The sequence below is a fragment of the Microtus pennsylvanicus genome, chromosome 20 (assembly GCF_037038515.1).
Source record: "Microtus pennsylvanicus isolate mMicPen1 chromosome 20, mMicPen1.hap1, whole genome shotgun sequence".
NCBI classification, from domain to species: Eukaryota; Metazoa; Chordata; class Mammalia; order Rodentia; family Cricetidae; genus Microtus; species Microtus pennsylvanicus.
This window is the reverse complement of record NC_134598.1, coordinates 33,280,032-33,302,272: the sequence shown is the minus strand read 5'-3', so window position 1 is coordinate 33,302,272 and position 22,241 is coordinate 33,280,032. Positions and strand designations below refer to the sequence as shown.

General features: G+C 41.5%; 1 protein-coding gene across 21 annotated transcripts in view; it reads left to right on the top strand.

The window, feature by feature from the left end:
- Nucleotides 1–22,241, top strand: part of Anks1b (ankyrin repeat and sterile alpha motif domain containing 1B) — an 867,834-nt gene that overhangs the window by 253,417 nt on the left and 592,176 nt on the right. For all 21 annotated transcript variants that reach the window (XR_012908611.1, XR_012908612.1, XR_012908614.1 and 18 more), the window contains one exon: nucleotides 10,552–10,717. Coding sequence is in view for 17 of the 21 variants with exons in the window: in XM_075954277.1 (XP_075810392.1) it covers nucleotides 10,552–10,717 (166 nt within the window). In the remaining 4 variants the exon portion in view is untranslated. The remainder of the gene's footprint in view (nucleotides 1–10,551; nucleotides 10,718–22,241) is intronic.

Sequence of the window (22,241 nt, the reverse complement as noted above, 5' to 3'; positions counted from 1 at the left end):
TTGTCTGCAATAGGGTAGCTCAGACTACCTGAAACTTGCCACCACTATGTAGCCCCAGACTGGCCAGGAAGTTGCTATATAGACCAAGCTGGCCCTGATGTCACTGTGCTCCACCTGCCTCTGCCTCCCAAGCGCTGAGATTAAAGGTGTTCACTATTGCTCCCAGCAATGTTATCGCTTTCCACATCCTTGATGAGAAGAGGCAGGCTGTGCTCTTTCGCCCTCCATTTCAGTAAAACATAGTGATGGGAAAATAATAACAGCTATGTGATGCATATGAACAGATATGCTCTAGAAACAGACATGGGAATTTCTGATTCCATCTACTCCCAGGTAATAGGAAAAAAGTTAAATATAAGTTTTAAGTCCATGTTGACTAGTGACTGACACACTAGGCTGAAAGATGTTTAAGCTCACATGTTCACCAAAAAATATGCAGTGTCCATTTAAAGCCCCTTTGCATTGTTTTTTAGCAGTTTGATTAAGCATAGTTGCTTAAAGTCACACATATTAAGTTATAAGAGCGGCCAGACACCGGCACTTACACGGTATTTCTAGTTATTTTTCATGATCTGCTCTGATCACTTGCTTTTTTCCCCCTGGTTTTTCATCTGCTTAATTTTAATATATAATTCTCTTTACATGTTAAAGATACAAATCCTTAGTCTTGTTTGTTAAAAATTTTTTTATTTATTTCTTCACATACAAATTCATCTTTATGTCTATTTGTTGGTCACCTTTTTTTCCTCTGCAGTTCTGGTTATGGGTCTTGTTAGATCTTTCAATCAGAGGTCATTCTTTAAGGTTACTATAATAACAAATGCATTTTCTCATTATTTAAACATTTACCTGGGATCAATCTTCGTGGTCATATAGTGAATATCAATTTACTGAAATACAGTGCTCAGAAGGTAGAAGCAGAAGGAGAACCACAAGTTCAAAACCAGCCTCTTTTATGTAGTAAGTTTCAGGTCAAACATGACTACATAAGGAGACTATATTTAAAAAAGATAGATGGATACAGCGTTTCAGATCTTTTTCAGAGTTCTTATTTTTTAATGACTGTTCTGTTCCAAACTAGCAATTACTAAATTATCCATTGTATCCCTTTTGACTTGAATTGTCATCTTCTAAATATAAAAAAAAATCCCACAAACATTGTAACTGTTTCTTTTCACATATCTTTTTATAATCTATTGCCTTTCAGTTATTATATGAGACCATTGATGTTTATTTAAACATAAAATGGAAAAGGCTGACCTCCTTCCCTCCCATGGTTTTCTCTTTCACCTGGTTATTGGCAGACACTTATTTTTTTCAAACTCGCTTTTGGATTCTGTGTCAGGACTCCAGGTGAGCAGGAGGCACGCAGATGGTACAGTACCACACTGACTTTGAGAGAGATAAAAATCACTGGCTTTGATTATTGACCGCAAAGCACTTTCTTTTCCATTAAGGTACAATTATTTTTTTATTTCTTCAGCTGATGCGTCACGAATTTCCTGTTATTCTTGTACCGAATTCCCCAGATTTAGTAGGTTAAAAGCAATTTTATTATTTCACAGTTATTATTTTACCTATTTAGCCTGTTTAAGCAGGATGAAATAAAGCAAACCACGCTGCTTTCCCTGCAGTCTCTAGTGGAGACTCTGGCCTTGCATCCTCTCCATCGTCTGTGCACTGCCCACGTTCTTTGGTTCCTAGCTGAATTTTTATTCTTTATTTATGCGTATCATGCTTACACATGTGTGTGGGTCACATGATACATGCACATGTGTGTGGGTGCATGGGTGTGACAGTCTTGAGGCCAGAGGTTGATGTTGGTGTCTCCCTTTGTTGCCCTCTACCTTGAGACAGGGTCTCTCACTAAGCCTGAAGTTCACGGTTGCCTAGGCTGGCTGCCCGCTAAGCTGCGGGGATCTGCCTGTCTTCCACCTTCAGTGCTATAGTTCTGGGGTCACGGGGGGTGCCACCACATCTAGCACTTCTGGTGATTCTACTTAGGTCCGCATGCGTGTAAGGAAAGGCTTGTCATGGAAGGAACTATCTCCCTGCTCTCTTGTTGCTGACCCCTAGATCCAAGGCTAGCGTGGCGCATTACTATAACATCGACTCGTCTTCCTTCCTCTTTATTTAAAAGGAACTTTTAATATATATTGAGGATTTTGTGCAAATATGCAATGTTTTCTTTTTATCAAAACCACCCCAGTGCCACGTCTACAACTTTTCCAGGTTTCTACTACCACACCTTACTTCCAACTTCATGTAGTCTTTTTTTTATTTTATTTTTATTATTTATTTATTTATTAAAGATTTCTGTCTCTTCCCCACCACCGCCTCCCATTTCCCTCCCCCTCTCCCAATCAAGTCCCCCTCCCTCGTCAGCCCAAAGAGCAATCAGGGTTCCCTGCCCTGTGGGAAGTCCAAGGACCGCCCACCTCCATCCAGGTCTAGTAAGGTGAGCATTCAAACTGCCTAGGCTCCCACAAAGCCAGTACGTGCAGTAGGATCAAAAACCCACTCACTCACTCACTCACTCACTCACTCACTCACTCACTCACTCACTCACTCACTCACTCACTCACATTTAGTGCTTGCAGTACCTGTGGAAGCCAAAAGAGGGCATTGGTTCTCCTGGACCTGAAGTTACAGAGAGCCCTGAACTGGAAGTAACTGCCAGAACCTGAACCATTCTGGAAGAGCAGCAAATGCTCCTAACTGCTCTGGCACCTCTTCAGTCTCATTCTCTCTGTGCCTCTCTCTGTCTCTGTCCCCTCCCCCAAATCCAATCAGTGCTGCTGGTAGATGTGTGGTTGCAAGGCCATCCTCGGCCATCCTAAGTGGGTCCGCATTCCTCATTGACTCTCCCTTCCGCAGAAGCCGTCAACTGCCCGTTTCTGTTCCTATCGAGTTAGGACTTTTGTGAGCCTCTGCCCTATCCATGCTGGAATTTTGCCTGACTTGATGGTATGCAGGTCTTACATATGCAGCCTCGGCCACTGTGAGTTCAACCAGCCTGTTGGGTCTCGGAAACTGTTGTGTAACGGTTAGTCCACTATTGACTCCTTGTTTATAGACCTTTAATTTATATATGCGTCTGCAAAGCCCCGTGGTCATGCAGCACCATATAGTTGGCGGTATAGTGATTGGAATATGGTTCTGCACGGGAGGGGAGGAGTTATTCTCCTTAGCACGGTAGCCAGTGTTGCTTTTTTTCTAGGGCTGTCCTGTGGGCATCAAATTTTTCTTACAGCCAATGGCCGTTCTTTTAAAATTCTTTTATTATTGTTCTATATTTGTATTGTGATGTTCCTGACTTGAATGTCATTGCAAATCTTTTGAGGATTTTTTCTCTCTCTCTCGATATTGTGGGTACGTCAAAGTAAAGCAGGCTACTTCCAAAAGCTTTTATTTGCTTTGAGTCATTTGGGATTCTGAATCATCTCAAACTTCCAAACAGCCACAAACCCACACTCCCAAGTTTTAGGGTTATTTTTTCTTTTGTTAGCCAAAGAATCCAGAAAGCAGTGAAAGCACACAGGCCTCATGATATTGACACAGTGCTTTTTAGTCCACCCACCATCTGAAAATTCATCTAATCTGACTGCCATTCTCTCCACCCTGGGGATGATCAGGCCCGGTATGACGACTCTACGGGCAAAGAACCTTCTACAGGGAGCAGCCAAGTTCAACCTAATGCACTCGGCTGTTAGAAATTTGGTGTGTAGATGAAGCGTTTCTTCCTGCTGCCATTTTCCCATGTTTGCCATCTTCGGTCCTAGAGGCAGAGCCATTGTAACCTCCCTTCTGCCTTTCACGTGTTCGAGGCACAATATCTCCTTGTAACTTTTTTCTTCACCGTTTCTGTGCGTGACATTTGCTAAATACCAAATGGTTGTTTTGCTCATCCATGTCCAAAGGAAACACCCTGTCTGGCTTTTTTCCCTCCTCACATGTGGGTCTCAGCAGCAGACCACGTGCCCCCCGCGATCGCCAACCCTTCATTCCTTAAACACCCGGGTCTCCTTGTGTGGCTCTGAGTTGAGGGCAGGAAAAGATTCATGGTGATGTACGGTCTGTCAGAGCTGCTCCAGAAAGCCCCAGTGCCCCCTGTTTCTGATCGTAAAACTCATCACTGAAGTGTTTGTGAAGCAGCTGTGCCCATACCTGGTTTCTTCATGACTGTGATGGATTCTCCTAAGTCAGAAGGCCAAGTCTCTCCCAGTCTCTATAATGAGTAAAACTTGAACTTCCTTACTGTGGTCAGCATAATCCAGTTAGACTTTCCTTTATGCAATTACCAAAGAAAATCATTCCTAATTAGCACCGAAGGGAAGAGGCCAGGTACTCTCTCTAGTATGAATTTCATGCTTGTATCAAATCAAGCCAATGCCATGTTAATGTCTTTAGCTGATTTATTGCATTCTGACTACTACCAATAGCTACAATTATTTACTGTGACTAAAATTCTTTACTCATTACTAAAAGATCTTATATTTAATTATAATTTTTGATTTGTTCAGCAGTTTTTACTTCTGTGGAAATACAACATAAGCAGCATATTAAAAGCATAGTCTATTGAGGTTTGGTTTCTAATGTTTATTTTTCTTGAGGTACGGGAGCACACAACTTCCTACTAATTTAGTTCGTGTTCTGCACATGTTTCTTATCATCCAGAAGAAGCAGTGTTTGGACCATACACTTCATAGTCGAATAGGGAAGATGAGATGGAGCAGGCTGAGGACAACAGAGCATCAAAGTTATGTATTTCCTCAGTTAAGTTAGACAGTGCAGGGCCCAGGGATCTGTTTCTAACTCAGGGCGGAAACTCCATTCCTTGGAAGAGAGCTGCTGACGATGCCCCAGAACACAGGGGTTATGCTACTACTACAGGAATGTGAGAGCAGGAATAAGGGTAGGATCCAGAATCTCAAGTAAAGACAGAGGCAAAATATGAAAAGGGCAATTGCTCCTCAAATCGAGAGCCCAGTTTAGTTAGATCAGGTAGAGTGGAGTCCTCAGGATCACTCACTCCTGTTTCCATCTCTGTGGCTCATTTCTGGGGTTAGTTGTCAATGATATATTGACAATACACTTGTGACAAAAGCCAATATTTCTCACTGTAGGAGGAGGAGTTTCAGGAGCTTAAAAACCCATCAGGGCCGGATTCTACTCACAAATGTATGGCTTTTCTTTTCCTTGTATTTGGAGGTAAAGATTGGGTGTTAGTGCCTTTATCACAATGCAAACACATGTATTCTAGGTTGGAGCCCCGTCCTTCCACTCTTCAGATCTTGTACTGACTAAGTCTTTTCGCACTCCCAAAACCACTTTCGGAATGAAGATTAGATCAGTCGTTGTGGGCACTAAATGAGAATCGTTTGGGTAAATAAAATATGGTTCTTTTCACAGAACACAAAAGATTTCAATGTATGATTTTCCTGAGTGTTGTTGTCTCAGACTTACATAAACCAAACTTTATTCAAGTGTTTGTACACCTTTTAAAGAGGATGGCCTTGACTTGTGTAAGAGGAAGAAGCAGACCGTAGGACACAAAGTGAAGAGTTATTTTATGCACTCATTTTCCTCAGCATGCGTTCACTGCCCTGCCGTCCACATGGAGCTTCACTAAATGCTAGGCAAACACTTTAAATATGAAGACTATTTATCATAATAATAGGATTATGCTTCAACTTATTAAACGATGCCTCGGCTTATTTGTCTAGCTCTTGTTATATGAATGTGATTACTGTGCAGGTCACTGTTTATTCAACGAAATCACTCGGTAAGAAGATTCTGATTTGTGCTATGATTTCTGCTTAGGATCAACATGTACTAATGGCATAGCATTTGTTATTCCCTCTTGAAGGTACAACAAAAGCAAGAACACTAATTGGAACATGACTAACCCTCAACTCCCTCTGATCGGTATTCGGAAGTATAATAACTATATAAAACAAGCAGCCTTGGAGATAAGAGGCTAGTTTGAAAGTTGTTCTGGTAGTTCCAATGAGACACACTGGTTATCTAGACAAAGCAGAGTGGAGAGAAATAAATGTGTTTGAGGTAGCGCTCAAGTCTAGCCCTTGACTGACTGGGAATCACAGTGAGGAAGCATAAGAAATGAAGGCGAGCTTGTTTAGGTGACCTGCTGGATGGGAGTGTCATTTATTGGTAGCGGACAAAGGATAGGGACTTATTTAAGAACTTAGAAAATGTCGATACATTCAAATAAACCTGAGGATAACCGGGAATGGTTTGACATAGATGAATGTGAAGAGAGATTTATCCTACCAGGTAGGAAAATTAATTTTAAGGTTTGGTAATCAAAACTGTGCAATACCAGAGAGAGAACAGAATGACATAGAAACGGGTCTGAAAGTTCAGAAACAGATTTGGCTTTAGGTAAGCATATGGTAGATACCCTTTGTTGTGGGAATTCTATTTCAAAAGAGTAGAACATATAAACAAGTTGTATAAATAAGAGATTTTTAAAGAGCAAAACATTAAATTTCAATATGATAGAACTTACTAAATTATGTATATGGGAAGCTAATGTTAATTTATCATTTGAACATAATCAGATGCGTTCAGCATAAGTCATATGTTGATAAATCCATCGTGAGTTAAAAGTAGTCTAAGCTCAAAGTGCATTTACTTCACCTAATCTTGTAGGCATCCCAGTTTAGCAATAAGATATCACTTATTTATTCCTGTGATCACGTGTTTCATTTGGACCTGTGATTTGCTGCCACCGAGGACTGTCATAAGGGAGTGTTCCACTACATGTCACTAGCCTAAGATAGGATGAAACTCAAAATTTGAGTATCATCCCTGTGCATATATGTATGTTGCTCTTACATAACATGGAATCAGAAACCCATGTCAAACATCATAAATCAAAGACAGTATGTTTATATTTACCCTTGACAATAGTTCATGAGACATTGTTGGAAGTAACTTAGTTTATAAAATTTATATATAATTTATGTTAATATATGATTTATAGAAAGTTAGATACAGCAGCTGATGCTCATTATCTTAGCACATGGGAGACTGAGGCAGGAGACTGAAAAGTTTGAGGCCAGCCTGGGCTACACAGTAAGGTACTGTTGCAAATATTTGAAGGTTAAAATAATTATAGATGCAGAGATACTCAAAACAGGAAACAGGGCTGCCTCTTCAATAAATTCTTGTGGAAAAGCTGATGGCCTCACAGAAGAATTATCTTAAATTTTTATCTCGCTCTAGCTGTAAAATTTAACTTGAAATGGACTTGAGACACAAAACCTGAAACTGTAAAGCTACTAGCAGAAAACAAAATAAAAATATCCATATCTGTCCAGGAAAATCACTTTTTATCGAAGCACAAAATAATTAACGAGAACAAAGGAGAGAGTGAATTACATCAGCTAAATAGTTTTCCAACAGCAAAGGACAGTGAATTGATAAGGCGGCCTCTGAAGCAGGATAATGCATTTGTAAACCATGCATCATAGAAAGGCACTCGTCATCATCATATAGGGCACTCGGCTCCATAGTTGGAAACAATTTACCCTTTAGAACGGATGAAGGACCTGGAGAGCTGTTCCTTAAAGAAGATATGTAAGATGACCAATGGGTTTAAATAATACCCCTGCCTAATAACCAGGAAAATGCACATCCAAGCTACAGTGAGCTCTCATAGCTGTTAGAACGGCTAATATGAATAGTTTGGGGAGGATATGGAGAAAATGAGAGTTGTGAACACCACTGGATGGAAGATCAGTTGATGTAGCCATCTGGAAAACTGTATAGAGTTTCTAAAAACATTAAAATGTATTGAGAATGATTCGTTCCACTACTGGGCATCTTCCCAAAGGATGTGGAATCAGTGTGTTGGTATGTTACAATGCACTCCCAAGTTTATTGTAGCCCTATTCACAGACATCAAGGTTTGGAACCAGTCTGTGTGCCAACAAATGGAGAAAGTAAATTAGCCCATCCTTAGTAATTAAACCTCCAAGCCATTTAAAAATCCTAATCATGTTTCATCAAACAGTGACATCACAACTTTACCAAACCCTTGAATTGTTCTGATAAATTTAATGTAGGGTTTTAGCTGGAGACTTCATTTATCTATTTTATTTTCAAGGTTGAAAATTATTCTTCTTTTTCTTCTTCTTCTTCTTCTTCTTCTTCTTCTTCTTATTATTATTATTATTATTATTATTATTATTATTATTATTATTATTACCCCATACTTGCTCCAGCATTTGTTGTCCCCTATTTTGTTGATACTCGCCTTTCCAACTCAGATAAGATTGAAGACTCTTTGATTAGACTTTATTTGATTTTGTTGTAATCTCAGCTTTCTCTTCTTTCTTCCTTTCTTCCTTTCTTCCTTTCTTCCATTCTTCCCTCCCTCCCTCCCTCCCGCTCCTCTCTTCCTCCCTTCCTTAGGTTCTTTCTTTCATTCTCCTTTCTTTTACTGTGTTACCCAGGCTGCTGCCCTCAAACTCAAAATACCCCTGCCTCAGCTTCATACGTATCCAGGATGGCATGTGTACACCACAGCTTCTCAGCTCTGAAAAGCAACGAAGTAAGCAATAACAAACTAACAAAAAGTTCAAATCCTTTAGATGATAGTAGTTTTATCTGTTTAAAGGACAAGAGACTGTCCAACTGAGGCACAGGGCATATTCAACTCCTGCCGCATGGCAGGGCCGCCAGCAGATTCTGGATACAGGGTGGTGCAGAAGACATAATACACGGAGGACGGCACAGTCATCTGGTCTAACCATGAAATCGGCTTCATCCATTATCTTAGCCACAGAGAAGTAGCTGGAGATTTTCAGCAGTGGGGGTCTATTCTGTTGCTTTCCAGTTCCATTTGTTGGCTTACTTTGTCAGTGTGTATTTATTTTATAAAACAAGTAGTAGCTTTAATTCATAAATTTATTTTGAGTTTTGACCCAAATTTCCCCTTCTTATCTTCTAAACATTAGTCTTTTCTTCTTTCAGTTTTTTTTTTTGCCTTTTAAGAGCTTTACCCTTCCCTCCACTTTGCGAGGCTGCACTTGAGGGAGAGCCTTTTAGACATGTCGGGAAACGTGTTCTCTAGCTGCACAGCTTCTCTGGGCAGAACCCTGCGACTCCTTTCATCGTTTCTCCTCTGACATGGGTTTTTAAAGCAAATACCCTCTTGATTGCTTCCTCTGGATGCTTTCTACTTTGTCACCCTTTGTTGTTAAAAATAAATTACTCCCAATTTCCTGCTTTCAGTGGAGTAGAGTGAACATAATTGACTCTTTGATGTGTGAGGGTCTGGTGTGGTCTGAAAGCAATTACCCTGACCTTGAATTCCACTTACTGTAAATATCATTATAGAGAAAGTGGGCGCTCGTACTAAATCTCTATCAACCATGGAATGGATCTTGGAAGATTTTCAGAAAATGAGTTTATTTTCTTGTTATTTGTTTCCCAGTTATGAAGTGTACTTTATAAAGTAACAAATAGAAAAAAACAAAATGTTATTCATTCTAAAATCCATCATGCAGGTAATTTGTCTTCTCAAGTAGACTATGAACTCCCTCTGAGCTAGGACCATGTCTTACCAATTAAGAAAAGAACATGCATGCTTAGCTTTTACTGCTTAATATAGCACCCCCCCCCATACACGCACACACACACACGGAAGGGGCAGTAATTATTGGTAACTAGTTAATTCATCATTCATAAGAAATTGAGATGTTATACAGTTAATTGAATTGTGTTTTTTTTTAGAATATATTGAGGAATTAGTAACAAAATTTGAATAATCTGGATATAAATTATATCCTTACCTTAAAAAGTCTTAGCCATAGTGGATTAGTTATATAGTTGACAGTATTTACAAAGAAATATGTTAATGTGATGGATGGGATACTTACAATTCTGAGTGTAAACTTATTATAAGGATGCTGATATTTACTTACAAAGCCTGAAGAAGCTTTTTCTAGGTCTGTTCTAGCAACTCAACGATATCATAAGGGTACCAGGCACTTTTATCTTAATATTGTAGCTTCTGGTTTTTTTTATCATTTTGTTCTTGAGTTTGCATTATAGTAAAACACAAAGTCTTCCCTTCCTCTAGAGAGGAGCCTAGGGGGAGTAGCCCCCTTACAATCTTCTCTGGGGGAGAACTATTCCTTTGGAAGCCTTCGCCAGAATTCTGCTGTGTCTAACAGGCCGAAGGTGAGTTCTATGGCTATCTCTAGGAGGCAGGCAAGGAGGAGGGCCTGGGAAATGATTGTTGATTGAAGCTGTTTACTCTGTGGCTAGAAAGTAGATATTCATAGCAGAGGAAGATCCAGACTGTTATTGTCTAATGGAAACTTGGGCTTACCAAATGATAAGAACTTTTTGAAGCTACCAGTGATAACAACATATAGTTATAGGACCTTTTCAAATAGAGCATCAGTTCTTAGCCAATTTGGCAACAGCTGGTGGACCCAACTACCCTTCTGATTTCTATAAATCAGACAAGGCTGTGTTTTTATTAAAAAGCTCGTCATCACCTCTCCTTTTCAGGAGTCTTATCCAAAGAAGAGGAATCACACCATGGAAATCGTGCCATCGGCCTCTCTGGAGACATTTCCTTCGGAAAATGAGAACTTTCTCTGTGATCTCATGGACACAGCCGTTACAAAGAAACCCTGCTCCCTAGAAATCGCAAGGGCACCTTCTCCGAGAACTGGTAATTTTTCCTACTCACCATTGGCCAATTCGATTTGCATACTCACATAACTGAAGACGCATCATTAATATTTTTATGTCATACTATATTATCTCAACATAAAAGTGTCCCAGGGTAGTCCCAGTGATCAGTTTTGCATTTCAAGTGAGTACAGGTAAGCTGTGGGTTTCGATGTGAAGTCTAATATTAAGGGCTCTTCACGGAGATGGCCCTGCATTGTTCGACGAAGCATTAGGAACCTTGATGAGATGTCATGCTTTGGGTCCTTGGTAGCAGAAGTCTTTATATAGACCTTTGGACATCCTATTTGTTTCTAACTCATCAAATTATATTTGGTTACTAAATTTACCTTACGTTTTTATAACTTGGTCTAGTTTAAAGGTTGAGAGTCTTTTCTGGTGGAGGGAGTTACTGAAGATGAAGCATCCAAAGCAAGAACAGGGTGGGTGGATGCTGGCATTGCGATAGTCTAGGTAAATGCCGACATTCCTTGCCTGGATATGGAAGGAGGAGAGTGTGCTTATTATTATAGGCAAACTCTATTGCATTTCCAAATGGGTTTGTTTCTGCCTAAGATGGCAAATTGGGTGAGGCATAGTTCCATGGCAGAGTGCTTGTCTAGTATGTGCAAGGCTCTTGGTTTGGGCCCCAGTACTTGGCATGTATTGGGGGCAATGAATGGAAAAATTATAGAGGGGTTGAAGTAAAATCCAGAAAACCCATTATAGATAATAGACTAGAAGATTTCACGGAGATGGACAAATAGACTTTGAGTCGTGCTAAGGAAGGGGTACTGTGTAAATCATAACCATACAAAAGGAAGTTAGTTTTTGGATAAGGTAAAAACATGGTAATGAAAGTAGTTAAAAATTATGAGGTACTTACTGTGTGTTCTAAGTGCTTTATGTGTATAATGTCATGTAGCTCTTAGGATGCGGTGAGTTATTAACATTGTCCATCACTTTAAAACCGAGGAAGTGGAGGCCTTGACACATCAGATGATGGCACAGGAGTGTATTACTAGGGATGGCTCTGGGGTTTGAGTCTGAGTGGTTCTTCACTGTGTGCTATAGTGCTACATTATGTCAGGCGATGAGGAGAGGCAGGAACTGTGAACAAAGAACAGGGTGTTAAGAAATGTCAGATAGTCCTCATGTGACCTTGACAATCAGAAAAGATGTAAGGGTGGCCGAAGATCAGATGATCACAGGCTATGGGTGAAGGGAGACTAATGAGTGGTTGACAAGCCACCATAGAGAAGACCAGTGCTCATAGCGTATATAGAAGTGGGTGAGCACCAGAACTTACAAGAGAGCTAACAAGGGACATGGTGGACTTGAGGAGAACGACCCACTGAGGTAGGAAAATATAGGCAAAATGTGCAAAACTGTACGGGCACTCTACCTAGGCATAGGCACAGGGAAGGGTCAAGAGTGACGCTAGAGGAAGGAGTCCAAGCATGGAAGGTGGGTTTCTCCTAGCTATCCATCAAAGGCTAACAGGTTCCCTTGATGGGACACAAGTATTCTAGAAACTAAGGACGTTAGGATAAAGGAGAGATGTCCCCAGGTATCAAGACTGACTAGGATCCGGTCAGCTCTCTGCTGCAAACAAGGAATTCTGCATAAAAATATAGGTAAGAAAAACTTCTGAATGGCACCAAAAACCTGGTGAGAAAATTAAATGGGTTGAACCACACCTGGCTTTGGAGCCCCTTCTAACAGCACATTAGAGAGACAGGCCACAAAGCTTCGGCCTGTGTGGTAAGCCAGTGCAGCAGTTAAAGCTGCTTTGGTCCTAAGGAATTTGCTGGACATACTGTTGAGAAGTGGTGCTTCAAGCAGCAAATTCAGAGATCTCCATGACAGCCCAGTGTGAGCATGCTACAGTGAACACTGTCCTCCATAGGCTTAGATGTCAAGGGTACACCGTTAGAGTAATCACAAGTAAGGCGGCCTCACACCTCCACCACAAAGACTTCAACATCTTGTTTCATCATGGGTAACAAAGGGGGAGATTCCTGAGGAATTCATGCTTTAAACTAGCCCCTACACAGGTTAGCACCTCAAATTCATCTCACACAGAAGTTCCGAGAACTGAATTTAGGTTAAAAGCAGTTCCGTCAGGGACCAGTCAAAAAAAATTATGACCCTCAGAAAGGAGAGCAGGACACTCTATTATCTTTAGGCCCCAAGAAATTCCATCGAATAGTTTCCCTATTATGGTTTGCAGTTTAAAATAATTAAGCCTGAAGAGAAAGGAGCCTCAACCAAGAGCCAGCAGAATAAGGGGAAATCTACACACCTGAGGGGACTTCACCTACTGCAGATGTCAGATGTAGAGTGTCAAATGTCGTAATTTCAGGAAGGGAGAAGCTTGGAAAGAAACCACCAGGGTATATCTGAGATGAAAATGGAACCTTCTAGGAATGGAAAAAGATGGTCCACACAACATGTGAATGGATGGGTGTAGGGCCCTGGTCTGCCCTTATTCCTGGGGTGCATTCGCGGGGACAGTTTATGGCCAGCTAACTAAGCTTCCTGTGTGTTTCTGTGCTCTCCCTGCCCCCGCCTGGTGATTAGCTGCAGGGCATTGTCTCCATTGTTAACATGGTCATTTCCCACCTGCCTGGGCGGAGATCCTTGTACAGCAGTTAGGTAGATAAGGACTCCCCCATACCTGAATAAACTGGCATTCAGCTGATCTTCTTTCAAATGACCCTGGTCTCTGTATGTGTGTTCTTTCAATCTCCAGGCCCTTGCTCAACTTGCCTATGGTACAAAGGCACACAAACCATACCGAGGGTGTAACACAAAATCGGATGTTACAGATGGGCAGATGTTATCAGACATTAAATTCAGCGGAAGGAAGTTTTAGTGAATGGGAAAGAGGGGAAGAAGAAAATGTCAGAACATGGCGTAGAAGGGAAGAGGGTGGAACAGGAGCATGGCACGGAGTGTTCCTATCAAGAACATCTATCTTACATGTCTGACCAAAGCTGCAGAGGTCTGAAACAATATGTTAGAGGAAAACCTGTCCCAGAGAGCCCTGCCCTGATAGATGTACGGGGGTTGATAAATGAAGAGTAAAATTTGTTAGTTTGTGTAATATATGAAGATGTAATATTTCATAGATTTCTTTGGAAGTAACCTGAAAGAGCGTCCTGGAAACATAAGAATCAATTTATGAAGAGAGACTACCTGCATGTGTGTCTAATGCTATCTGAACACAACTAAACTTATACTGATTATAAGTTTAATCAATAAGCAGTAATTGATTTTGTTCCTGAATCTGCAAGTCTAGCTGGTTCCGTTTTGTGAGGATCGCCTTTCTACCACATTGCTCACTTAGGGAATTTGGAAAGTAACCTTAACTAATTTATTTTGTTCTGTGGTAGGAGTCAAACCCAGGGCACTGTGCATGCTAAGTGCCCCTAACTCTGCGCTCCTTCTCCAGCCTATGGAGAACAATTGACTCTAAGGATACTGTGTCCATGGGGGTCTAGCTGGATACCTGGCAAGCTGTCTATAAACCGGGAGCTTTGTTTTGGCGTGGGGATTGCTTGCTTGCCTTCCGTGACTGGCATGTTTCTCCTCGTGAAGTACAGGCTGGATTCTAAGATCAGTGTCTCCATTACCAGTGGAAAGTCTAGCTCTTCCCTTCTATCACCATATTGCACTCTGGGAATCTGGGATGTCAGCATGACCAGGCTACTGGTGAGGGCGTTCTTCCTGGCTCGTGGGAGGCTGACATTTCACTGTGTGCTTTTGCTTGTTTTTTATGTCTGTGCTGAGTGAGCGACTCTTGCATTTTTGTCCCTGACAAGGAACCATACTTAAGGAAAAGACACCAGAGGAGTCAGGACTGTCTTCCCAGCTTCCAGTCATGGTTTCTGTCTTTGAATATCTGCTTTGGTCCCCACAGCTTCTCCCCTTGAGCTTTTCGTCTTTCATTGTCACTTGTTTTTAGGGTCCCCAGCTCCTGCCTCCTGAGAAGTCACAATGTTAAAGCCACAGGTTTTGGAGCACCCCATTTCCAGGTGTCAAAGTCTCCTCTGGTTATTGACCACCACACAGAACAAACCAACCTTAAGACCTAGTTAACAACAACAATAGCAACACACACTCATTTATTTTTCTTTTAAAGCTGCACTTCTGAGATGGCTCTGCAGGAGTTTCTTGCTTGCTTCCAAGTAATTATGCCAGGGCATCTTGACTAAACAGTGTAATAGAATCTGTGTACAAGATCCATTCTTAGGCCAGGTGAAGGGCTCTAACCGACCAGAGCTCGGCAAACACAGGGCCCAGAATGGCAAACATGGCTCTGACAGGTTTTGCCTTTTACCCTCCCCCCCCCCACCTGCCGCCCCGACTGTTAGATTACATTCCCAAAGCTAGCCCCCAAGGTCTATTCCTTCATTTTGCCACTGACTCATTCCTGAAACAAAACACCAAGGTCCAACGATCAAAATTTGTTATTTGGTTAATGTGTCCAGTCAGGATTTACCAACTCACCCTAGCATAGATTTCCCCCCTTTCTCCTTAAAAACCCACTCCTGTAAAAGACAAACAAAAAATCCTGCTGGTGCTTGCTTGCTTTCTTTCTATTGCTGCTGTCTTTGCAGCCCCCCATCCCACCCCAACCCCTATCTGCCTGCCCCTCCAGAGTATTAAATCTCCTTTGTGCTGGATGTGTCTTGAACTGACTCCGAGGGGGACCCTCTCCCTCACGTCAGTTGTGGTGGCTCAGACTTATAATCCTAATACTTAGGAGGCTGGGGCCGGAGGATCACTGTGAATTTGGCAACACTGTGAGTTCCACATCAGTCTGGGCTAATTTCAAATAAATAAATAAAAAATAACAAACATCCTATCTTCCATATCTACCATGGCCTGCTTGGATTGTTCTTGGTATATGTTGGGTAAATGTGAATATGATTCCAAGAACAAACCCCAAGGAAAATCGGCAGAAGCTGCACTCCGTTTTATGGCTTAGGCATCACTTCTGCTGTGGCCAAGACTCTGCCCGCATTTAAGTAGAAGGAATTTTCTTTCTCTGGCCTTTGCCAAGAGTGCTGACTAAATAGCAGCATGAGAAGTTATCCATCCAGCTGCTTTTGGAAAACACAGATTCTTACGACTATCTGAGTTGCTGTTGTTTTGGTTTTATTTTATTCTAAATGGAGCTAGATTTTAATTTGCATGGATATATGATTCCCACTACTGTCGTTGATACTTAGGCTTGTACAGAAATCAGCCTGACCAGCTGAACCAGCTGAATTCCTAAGACCTGTGCTCTGCGCTCTGGGCTGTGTTTATGAATTCTACCAGTGGGGAGTCGAGAATTAAAATGGAAATTATGTGTTTTTTAAATTATAGGAATAAACATGGATGCAGATTCCTGACAGGGGCACCCAAAGGATTGCTCTCTAGTTGTTAGCACCACAGCTGGTGAGACAGCACCAGCATAGCTGTGTCTTCATTGACTAGTCAGGAAACTGTGTGCACCCCGTCCTCCACCGCTGCTCCATTCTGCTCATTCAGCTAACCTGGATTTCTAGGTTTCATGGATCCTACCCTTTCCAAGTCTCTCACTGCTCTGAGTACTTCATGGCTTATGATTAGCTTTGTGCTGTTCCTTTGGGAGCAGTTTGGTGAGCTGGTGAACTTGGGGGAGGAGCTGACCACTCTTGGAGTTATTGATGTTTTCCCACTGTGAGAGCAAAGAAAGGACTTGCAGGACAACTCCTAATGTAGATGAGTTCCTGTAGCGCCTATGCTATGGGATTGTTAGTGAGGCGGGAAAAGGGGCTGGAGATGGAAACACATAGATGCACAGACAGAAACACGGGTCATCCTTGAAACAAGAATGCCAATTCTATTGTGTTCCAGGGCAGCTTATGTAGTGCCTTCCCTGATCAATAGCCACACCCTAGCTCTGGAGATCCTTCAGCTGCAGGCCACCAGAAACCACTCCCCTGCCATCAAGGGAGGGTCTCTTGTTTGCTCAGAGCAGCTGCACGCATAGGAAAAACAAGGTGTTTATAGGAAATTTAGGGTCTGGGGGTCCACAGTCCCCAACATCTCCCCCTTTTCTATATAATTAGACCTAATGTTCTTCGATCTTAACTGGCCCAGATGGGGCACAAATATGATGGGAAAAAGGAGAGCAACTAACCACATGCAAAGCCCACAAAAATCCAGTTGCTCTTGTAAGTTGGAAAATGCCCTAGCAAACATGCGCATTCTACATTCCATATGAATAATATTAAATGCTGGTAGAGGCTACAAGATAGTCACACCAACCATCTTGCTGATGGCAATTCTGGCTGCCACGGAGGAGGCCGCAGCAGTGATCCCAAAGTGTCTCTCTGCTGGGCAGCTCCACCAGGCTGGGCACCCACTGGGCTGTGGCCACACGCCTCTCGTCACAAAGTTTTGGGCATGCAGAGCCAGGGACCACTGCCACCCATGAAGCTCTGCTCAAGCTGCCACCTCTCCACCCACGGGGACTCCGGGAAGCAGGCTCACACTCAGGAATAGTGGAGGTGGGGGTGTGTCAAAGCTTGCCGCCTGCACACCGCTTGTCCCCGCTCCTCGAGCCCACAACCTCCAGTAAACAATCATTTAGGGAATTTGGGCATAATTCTCTGTAACCTACTTCCTACTGTTTATTGGGCAAAGTATCTTTGGGGGTATTCACAGTGACATTTCATGGGATTTTGGTCCATCAAACCATGTTAGTCTGGAATGAATCCACAGGTTCATTGGTGGAAACAAAAGCAGAACCTCTTTTCCAAAGCAACAAATTTTTAAAATCAAGATACCTTTCTTAGCAGTCCCCAGAATCAAATGTCTTTCTCCAGTCAAAAATAAAAAAGAAAGAAAACACAACAGTATACATCTGTGCACATCCCATCTTTTTGAGGCCTTCAATTCACCCTCCACCCTCCTCTTTATTACTTTCCGGCTGGCCAGTCTTCTGGAGGGCATGCCTCAGAGAGAGTCTCTAGTTCTTGATCTCAACTGTGCCTCCTGCACCACCCGGAACCACTATCAGGCAAGAGTCTGGGCATGAAAGCACACACAGACACATACCCATCTTCAGTCCACCCTCACCATTCCCGAGCGTGATCTCTCAGTGTCCCTAGTTCCCAGTCTGACTGAGGGACTCCACCTGGAAATGTCCTTGCTTAACTCTGCTCTTTTGTGTCTAGAATTCCTTCCCAAGCTTTCTCAGGTTTTCTGTGGATTTTGCTAGCACATGTTGGAGTGCCAATTGTTGTAGAGAGGCCGCTTGTTTGTTTCCCAGCTGCCCAGACTCCCAAAATAATCACACAGAACTGCATTATTTAAAACACTGCTTGACCTGTTAGCTCTAGCTTCTTATGGCTAACTCTTACATATTAATTTAACCCATTTCTATTAATCTGTGTATGGCCACAAGGCTGTGGCTTACTGGATAAAGTTCTAGCCTCTGTCTCTGTCTCTCTGTGTGTATGTATTTCAATCTCCAGCCCCTTGCCCAGCATGGTATGCTAGAGGCGTAGTACCATAGTACACATAGTACAGGTGAGGCGTAGTACCGTAGTACACGTAGTATAGGTGCTAAAGGACTGTAGTACACATAGCAAGGATGCTACAAGAACCAAACTGAATGAGGAGGAAATGACCTACTTGCTCATTCAATAAACATGTGCAGAGTTCCACCAGTTTTCCAGTTCCAGGCATGGTGTTAGTGTTGCTAAGGAAACAGAGTTGACCTGCAAGTCCTAAAAATTAGGAAATTTGAAGGTTAGTAAGCACAAGAAGTAGATCCACATATTCCTGGGTTGTAGGAGAGGGATATGAGGTGTAACCTACTTCCAGCAGATGCTGTCCGATCTCAGCCTCAACTAAGGAAAGGTTAGATAGATGTAGGGGGAAGAGGCAAGAGAGCCACGGAAGATAGATAGTTAGCTCCTTGAAGGAACATCTAGAGATCAAATTGTTTATCCTGCACACCAAGAGGGCTTTAAAAGTTTGCATCCTAACCCCTAGGAACTTAGCAGAATTTAGAGATGACATCTTCATAGAAGTAATACAGTAATTAAGTAGGCCTTATCAGGCATGTCCAACCTATGGCACATGCAGTAGGAGACAGCTATGAACCTGAGCGTAAACATGAGGGAGTTGACAACTTATACCAAAGATCAGGAGCTGTGTTGTTTGGTGTTTGGCGGGGGAGTAACTGGATTGTGTGGTTCCCTGGTGTCGATTTTGTAGATGACAACGATGTGATACCACAATGACAAAAGATGGGGCAGGCCTGTCAGAAACCCAGGCAAAGGGAAAGGCAATGTAGGTGGCAAACGAAGAAGATGGCCCTCCACAAGCCAAGAAAAGAGGTCTGATGAGGAGAGTTTTTTCATGGACCTCATAAGATCTGTCCTACCCATGCCTCTTTCTGAGACCCTCCCCCCCCAGCCAACAGAACTAAAGAAAGGAAAGTTTGATTGTATACGCCATGCATTTCTGCTATATTACAATGGTCCTGTGTGTCTAATACAGAGCTCTGTAACTGAGCACACATGTTTCACGCATTAGCATGTATGGGTCATTCTGCACAGTCCAAATCCCGCCTGGCTGGTAACTGGCAATGCCAATCAGAGATAAAATGTGTCTCTTCTGAAAATAACAGTTAAGTATGTATATTTGTCCCCTTTCTGTATTTGTTAAGCAGATAAGCAAAACTTTTTTTTAACCATAGCTACTAGTTTAATTTTAATAAGAAAGTGAATCAGTAGTTTATCTATATTCAACCAGATTTTATGATTCAACCAATAAATTGAGTTTTTCTCTAAGGAATACTTTGCTAGTACCTCAATGACTATGGGTTTCATATGGAGTAAGAACAATAATGCTGGGCTCCTAAAGTAAGGATGGATCACATTCCCGTTTGTGCTGCCACTATTAAATTATCTGCTTCTCCTCACGCAGAGGACGGTAGATTTTTATGGTGGGGAATCAGTCATATAAATGAACAACAGCAACAAAAAGGAATTAATGAATGAGTTATCTTTAAAAGAAAATGGCTGGCATAGCAGTAAAAAGCCCTTATGTAATAGTCAGATGCCATCAAAGAAGATGTTTTGCTGTCTGCCTTTCATTTAATTTTATCCTTCACAGGGGAATTTTTCCATTTTGCGGTAACTAAGCAACCTGTTATTTTGAATCACTTAGTGCAGGCTTTGCACAGTATGGGTGCTCAATAAATCCATTTTGATTAATGAGCAATTTATAACAACACTAGCAAAGACTGTTTCCAATCCTGTTGAGAGAGAATGGATGATCTCTGATTTTTTTTTTTAAAAAAGGCCATGTTCAATAGTGACACGCCAGCATAGTGGGGGTCCCAGTTACCGCTGTTCGATTTGCTAATGTGCTTACTGGACCATGGTTTGCCTGAAATGGAAGTGTCACCTGTAAGTAATCCTCCACACCCCATTACACATTTTCTGTCAACTGACATAGGCAGGATGGAGGGCAAGGGTTTCTGAAATGAATTTGTAACCATGGAAATATCTATATTTATATACTTAGTATGTAAATATATAAATTCACATATATGTACTTATAGTATATTTAAAGATTTATTTATAAACTTATAATATGTAAACATGTATTTGTGTGTATTATATATATTATATATAGATTTTATATTTATAATTACATGTTGTATTCATATAAACATGAATACATAACCATAACATATGATAAATATATGTTGAATATTATAAATGATATATAAATATATATCTAATATGTAAAATGTATTTATATTAAATGATTACACATGTATTTATACACAAATGTGAAGGTATTTATATGGTTACAAATCTATTATATATATGCATATGTATCTATGTTTGAGATAGTGAAGATTCTCTCTAATGCCACAGTTTTTAAATTAAAAGAATTCCAGCTGGACCAGGACAGACGTTTATCTCTGCTAAGGAAGTGAGCAATGTCAACAGGATTTCTGTGGGTATGTTTAACTCATTTAAAAGAACAAACTATTTTTAAGGCCCTTGGAAACATCCTTTTACATACAAATATTGGTTTTTCTGATAAGAACCATTTTTTATCAGCTAGCAATTATTTATCTGGCATTTGCTCGGTGCCCAGTGGTTTTGTAGCCATTTATTAAGTCAGATATCTACATGGTAAATTGGTAACAAGGGGCTTAACAGAGGGAAACAGCAAGGAAGCCACAAATCCCATGTGCACTGTGAAGTCCTGGTCCATTAGCCACCTTCTTTATCCATGTGGGCATTTTGACAAGGCAGATGTGTCTGCTTGCATTGATGGAAGCTTGCTGCACTTCGAAAACAACATCCTAAACAGAAAGGAAATCACCCCAAATGAGTTTCACCTGTTCTTTGAATGGTGTAACATACGTCGTAGATTAAGACTTCTGAAAATACAGTGAACTCTCGCTAAGATGAAGGCATCGGCTTTTATGGTTTGCCTACCTTCTGGGATCACGCTTCCCTATAAAGTCAGACTGTGTATAGTAACGAGCGAAGTCTTACTGAATTCACTAATCCATGCCCTTGAAATTCAGGCAGTCCCCCACTGCTTCTCTGATGTCTTCCGATTCCAGGTGCTCTCCTTCCTTGTCTCGGTAGCTGATTTCATATTTTAATTCACAAAGAACATAGAATCCATACAGCCGTAATCCCAGCACCTTTGAGATGGAAGCAGGAGGATCAAGATACCTGAGATTGTCAAGATACCTGAGATTGTCTCTAACAAACAAAAAAGACGAAAGAGAAGATACAGAGGCAGAGACAGAGAGAATTGCACACACAGAGAGAACTACCCCTGACTCCTCTAATTGTCCCTCCTGTTAATATAGCTGGGGGTGATCTCTCCCTGTTAGCTGTATCCTCTGTGCTCCAGTCTCTGACTTCTTAGCAGTTTTATCATTTTTTCAATCTTCTCCCCTCTGGTGTGTTTGTATATAAAGTAGTATTTGTGGTATGCCCTCTTAAACACACAATATTCTGGGGATCAAACCCACGTCTGTCCTTCCACAAGTTGGTCACACCGCTTACCACTGAGATGCCTACCAGCCCCTACCTTTTGAGTTTTTCTTTGTCTTTTTCTCCTGAACATGTGGATCAATGCTCTCTTTTCTTTTAGAAAATAAAAGCAAAACACTATTGACATTGAAAACAACTGACTGATAAGAATTCCTCGAACCTACTGGACACTCAGCTACTCTTTCCTGTCTATCTGTATTAGTCAAGGTTTTCTAGAGTCACAGAACTTCTTATGAATGAATCTCTCTCTCTCTCTCTCTCTCTCTCTCTCTGTTTCTCTCTGTCTGTCTGCTTTCCTCCCTCCCTCTCTCCCTATCCCTTCCCCCATAGGTGATTTCATGTGTGGCGTGGCTTTTGTTACAATCAGTATGCTGAGGATCTGAAAATATTTATTTATAGTTATAAGCAGTTCTCTTAATTTAAAGCCCATGCACATAT